The sequence below is a fragment of the Hippocampus comes genome, unplaced genomic scaffold, assembly GCF_001891065.2.
Source record: "Hippocampus comes isolate QL1 unplaced genomic scaffold, H_comes_QL1_v1.1 scaffold9, whole genome shotgun sequence".
In the NCBI taxonomy this organism is placed as follows: domain Eukaryota; kingdom Metazoa; phylum Chordata; class Actinopteri; order Syngnathiformes; family Syngnathidae; genus Hippocampus; species Hippocampus comes.
Genome location: NW_017805275.1, coordinates 3,066,862 through 3,072,701, shown reverse-complemented (window position 1 = coordinate 3,072,701; position 5,840 = coordinate 3,066,862). Strand labels below are relative to the sequence as shown.

At 40.2% G+C, this 5,840-nt stretch overlaps 1 protein-coding gene across 1 annotated transcript in view; it reads right to left on the bottom strand.

Annotated features, from left to right (window-relative positions):
* mchr2b (melanin concentrating hormone receptor 2b) overlaps positions 1–3,754 on the bottom strand; it is an 11,846-nt gene extending 8,092 nt beyond the window's left edge. Inside the window, exon 1 of the mRNA XM_019869674.1 lies at positions 2,949–3,754. Coding sequence (XP_019725233.1) covers positions 2,949–3,337 — 389 coding nt within the window. The 5' untranslated portion in view covers positions 3,338–3,754. The remainder of the gene's footprint in view (positions 1–2,948) is intronic.
* Positions 3,755–5,840: the final 2,086 nt, after the last annotated feature.

Sequence of the window (5,840 nt, the reverse complement as noted above, 5' to 3'; positions counted from 1 at the left end):
TGCCCCACCGTAGGTTAAAGGTGACTTGCTTTTTCATTGTCCATCCATTCATCCATTTTCTGATCCGCTTAATCCTCACAAGTGTCGCGTGGTGCTGGAGCCGATCCCAGCCGTCTTTGGGCATTAGCTGCGTGCACTGGTTGGGGCACACCCTGAGCCGGTTGCCAGCCAATCGCTGGGCAAACACACAGATGAACACCCATCCGCGCTCACACTCACACCCAGGGACAATTTAGTGTGTTCAATCAGCCTACCAGGCATGTTTTTCGAACGTGGGAAGAAACCGAGTACCCGGAGAAAACCCACGCAGGGAGAACATGCAGCTTTTTCATTGTATTGTGTGTGTGTGTGTATGGCATCTGATTGTGGTATAGAATTACTATGATATGCTGTAGAGTGCATTTACATGAGCATCACACAAGATTTCTGAGGGAATTTCTTGTTAAAAATAATTTACAAAGAAAATTCCGCGGATGCAGAATGACATGAATTATGTGTCTGATTCAAATACGTGAATATACATATTTCGTCTCACTCTGAAGGATGACACAATCTTAAATGATGCTTTGCATTTAAAGAGACAATCTAAATGCCACAGATGATTACATAATCACACTGGGAACATTGCCGCAATCATACATAATTCTTGGTATTATAACTCCAGCATGATTGTTTCTGAGAGGGTTTATCGACATGGTCAGGAAAATCACAAATTTCCACATGATTTCTGAGGGAATTTCTTGTTAAAAATAATTTACTAAGAAAATTCCGCTGATTCAAATACGTGAATAGACGTATTTCGTCTCACTCTGAAGGATGACACATTCTTAAATGATGCTTTGCATTTAAAGAGACAATCTAAATGCCACAGATGATTACATAATCACACTGGGAACATTGCCGCAATCATACATAATTCTTGGTATTATAACTCCAGCATGATTGTTTCTGAGAGGGTTTATCGACATGGTCAGGAAAATCACAAATTTCCACATAGTTTATATAACAAGTAAAACTAAGCTGCATTTGATCATAAGATGGTTTTGCTTTCAAGTAGGAGTGGGAAACCTGTAGACCGTGACCTCCCATGCTATTCTAAACATGAAAACTTCAAAGAAACTGCTGTCAAAAAAATTATCAACACATGTTAAAATATGTGGGATGTTTATATGGCAACAGAGTGAAAAAGTGGTTGCCATATCCTCCTTACAGCTTCCGTCAAAAGTCCAAAAAGAGGCATGTTATGTCAGTCGAAGACTCAATACTGCCCATTGGTGCGAATGTGTGCGTGAAAGGTTGTTTCTCCCGATAGGTGCTAGTCCAGGGTGTAACCCGTGTCTCGTCCCAAGTGCTGCTGGAATAGGCTCTAGTTATTTTGTGAACTAATGTGCATTGGTGCTACAGAAAACTGATTCTGGACTGTAACATCCTATATATGAATCATTTTCAAATAATTCAAAAGAACAGGAAAGACATGCCTAACAGAATTTCCTTTCGAAAAAAATATTTGTTTATTGGCAGTTATCATCCATTATCTGAACTGCTTATCCTCATGAGGGTCGCGGGTGTGCTGAGCCGATCCCAGCTGTCTATGGGCAGTAGGTGGGCTACACCCTGAACTGGTTGCCAGCCAATCGGAGGGCACAGAGAGACAAACAACAATTCACACTCACAATCACACCTGATTGAACACTCTAAATTTTCCCTTGGTGTGAGTGTGAGCGCGGATTGTTGTTAGTCTCTGTGTGCCCTGCGATTGTCTGGCAACCAGTTCAGGATGGACCCCGCCTACTGTGTAAAAACTGGCGCGGCTTCATTGTCAAGCAGAGGCATTTCTAACTGCGACCGTCTGCGAGAATACCAAAAGAAAGAAAATGCCACCCATGTGCACAGTTAGACTGCAGTTGATGCTAGACTTGCATTGGGTCCTAAAAAGAGGGCCCTAGGAATTTAAAAGAGTGGCTATTTCAGCATTGAAGACATGTATCCACATTTCTAGGGAGTCACCAGTAAATTACAGCGATATTTATGTCGAATAACAAAAAATATATTTTTTAGATCCCCGCATCTTTTTTTTTTCTTTCATAAATTGTGGACGGATCAGGGAGGAGTTCCTTCCGGAAAAGACTTGTTTAGTTGAGCTCAAGTGCAGTTAGCATCGAACGAAGGGGTGACATTGCCACATGTGGAGCACTGCATGTCTTTTTATTGGAACACCACAGATTCTAATCATGAAACTAAATGTGGCCCACATCAAAATATTTCGAGAAAAAATTTGAAACATATCACTTTTAAGGTTTTAAAAAAATGAAACTTAATGCAACAAGCTATCACATTTTTTTCCCATGTTCTTTTTAACGTAAAAAAATAATGAAAATTTGTCACAATTTGCAAAAAAGAATGCTACAAGAGATGCCACACTTGTTAATTTATTTATCAAATTTACTTTTGGTTTGTCACTGATAAAACCAAGCTAACATTGAGACTTTTCTTCTTTAAATCTTTTTAACTGATTTACCTCGATGTAAACCTACAGTTTCCAACAGCTTAAGTTGTATTTTTTTGTGAATTGGCCCCCCATCTTCTTTTGAGATGCCACCTCATTAGAGAATACGGCAAAGAGTAAATGTGATCAGGACCATAGAACCTGGAATGGAGCATATAGGAACATTTGGCACGCAGTAGCTACACACCTCCATGCTGGTTGTTCAGTACAATATGGGTAAGTCGAATAATAGAAATATAATAATAATAATAATAATAATAATAATAAAAAATAATAATAATAATTAAAAAAAAAGAAGAATGGAATGTCACCCTCAAAGTGAGTTACTGTGGTCCTGTTTTTACTAGACCTTGAACATTGTCTGGTACATAAAGGTTTTATGATGACAGCGGCAGTAAAGATTTATTTCCAGTGTACTATTTCAGAAAAAAAATGGACTTACCGATCAATACAGAGCACGGTAACTATTCCCACGGTGGTGAACTGGTTGCTCACATCCACCACCACCACCGCCTTGCACATGAAGTTCCCGAAGACCCACTGCCTGTCTCGGACCAGCTGATGGATGTTGAAAGGCATCACCAAGAGGAAAAGCATGTCTGCTATGGCCAAGTTGAGCACGTAAATGTCCGACACCATTTTTTTCTTGCACGCAGCCACCGCGTAAATGACCAAGCCGTTGGCCAGAACTCCCACGGCGCACAGAATGCCATAAATGGACGGAAAAATGTGCATGAAAGTGGTGATGTCGATGAAACTCGAGGATGATGCGGTTGCGTTTCCACATGACGGCTCGGTTGAGTTGTGGCAGGAAATGTCCGTGTCATTCATCTTTTTTTGAAAGCGGGGATCCTTGCGCTTCTCTCGCCAGCTGGTTCAAGTGCGCGCCGCGCGTCCTACAACTCTCCTCGACCGCTCCTTCGCTCAAAGGGGCACAATGTGATGTGAAACAGGCGGGAACTCAACAAAATACAAGAACAGCGTCGGTCTTCGAGGCATGTCTCATCTGTCAGGGCCAACAGTGGAGCGAGCCAAGACTCAGGAGGCGCGCGTGGTGGACTCTTCAGGGTTGTGCGCAACAAAGAACAAGTTCCCTCCCTTCCAACGTGACAGCCTCTGTCGTTTATCAAGCAAATCATCAAGGAAGTCACGCTGGACCTTTCAATCCAGTCAAGTAGTCCATCGTTCTTTTTAATTTATTTGTTCTTTTCTGATGAGATCAACCAAGGGAGTTTTTAAGCATTGTCTGAAAATAAACACAGTACCAATGTAAACAATACAGTACTTAATAATACTATATATAATACATACTACAAATGGGATAGGCAACAGGCGGCCCACGTGTCTCATATGGACCGCGACTGCACTCTGAGTGGCCTCTTGATTAATCCGCCCCTCCCCCGCAATTTCAAAAATGTTTCACCCCGCCCCCCCAAAAAAAAATCGTCCCAAAAGTTAAAGATTCTTTATATGTTTTCCACAAAAAAACTATAAATTTGATAAATTTTATATAAACATTCTGTCTGTTTTGCTTGTGTTTCAGCTCCAACTGGAGTGAAGGACGAATCCCTCCAGCAGGCGCCTGTTCCGCGTTTCCCAATCAAGTCTTACCAAGTATTTAAGGACTGCCAAGTTGCCAAGTCTCTGTCGGATTATTGACCTTGCTTGCTGTTGTGCCTCCAGTGTTGTTTTCCAGACCTCACGATATCATGCAAAGTCGCTCTCGTTTTTCATAGTTTCTTCTTTGTAAGTAGTTTATTTTTTTTTTTTTCCCCCTTGATCTTTTGTTTCGTGTCATTGGACTCGTGCCATTTCATTTGTGTATTCTCTGTGTTTTTCCTTGTACCTTGCCTTTTGCAAGCGCGTTTAGTATATTTATTGTTTTTCCTGGCTTGTTTTGTCCAGCAATTTCTGTTTGTACTTTCTGTTGGTATGCTTTTCGGTAAAATAATCACTTGGGGTTATCACAATTTATCTGAGCATAAATTTCTGAGATCCAAAATATTATTCGATTCATTTCTGAACCAGACAGTAAACGGAAAAAGAAAAACAAGCTGAATATTTTGGAAAAAAGAAAAAGAAATGAGCAAATATGCAAATTTATCTTAAATAGCATTTTCATCATACATGTGGTTAGGAAGCTTGTGGTCGAATGTGGCCCCGCCCTGTAACACTGTAACACTAATGAAAAATTGTATTTAGCCAGGGAAATAATGATTTAATTCTTTGATGTATGTTTGCTCTCGTACAAAGAAATGCTTTATTTGTATTGTTATTTATTGTACTGTTAAAAGTTGTGGTTGTTTCAACAAAAATGTCAAAGATCTGAGATAAATATGAACATAATGAACCTCAAAATAATCTTGGGAAGAGTTTTTTTCTTCACTTATAAGACCATTGTCTGATAAAAAAAAGAAACCTTAAACCGATTTCATCTCATAAGAAGACAAAATGAGCGTCATAGCACGACCCATCACCATGTTTTTCTCCAATTTAAAAACCACACCTACACCGTCAGCGCCTCCAGCAGAAGAGACTCAGAGTGAACCTAAAGCCTGTACGAGTCAAGTGAGAGCTGCATTCTATGCCACCAAAACAAGCCTCTTTGCCTCTCTCAGAAGACAATGTTGATGAATGTTAATTCCTCCATCCATTCTCCGATCTGCTTATCCTCACAAGGGTCGCGGGGGGGTGCTGGAGCCTATCCCAGCCGTCTTCGGGCAGTCGGCGGGGGACAACCTGAACTGGTTGCCAGCCAATCGCACATGTTAATTCCTGTACAATCTTTATCATTAAAGATTTAAGTAAATACATGCACTGTTGTAATCTTTGTCTCAAATATGTAAAGTATAACTGCTGTTTACATATTTTAAGCATGCTGGTACCCACATACACGTACACGAAAATTTCCATGGAGGGTGGAATTATACCCCATGGTTTTCACCCTTCATGGGAGGTTTCTGGTCCCTATTAACCATGCAAAACAAGGGATTACTGTAATAAATCAGCGCATGTGCAAATTTCTTCTTTTACTCATCACACTATAAGTGTGTACTCGATCCATCCACCACACTACCCCTAAAAGGCCAATGTATGCATAACAATAATCGCTAGCTTTTATTTTCATTTATTATTTTTATTGTAATTATTTTAGTTTATTCTTATTTTACTATTGTTACTATTGTCATTTCTTGTTGCTCTTTCAAGTAATATCGAGATTTTAGGGATTCAAGGAATTCCAACACACCAACACACATTTCCACGTGATATGGCACAAATACCTGAGGACCTAGGTTAGCTGAGTAAATCCCTCCACTTTTAAAAAGCAAAATAG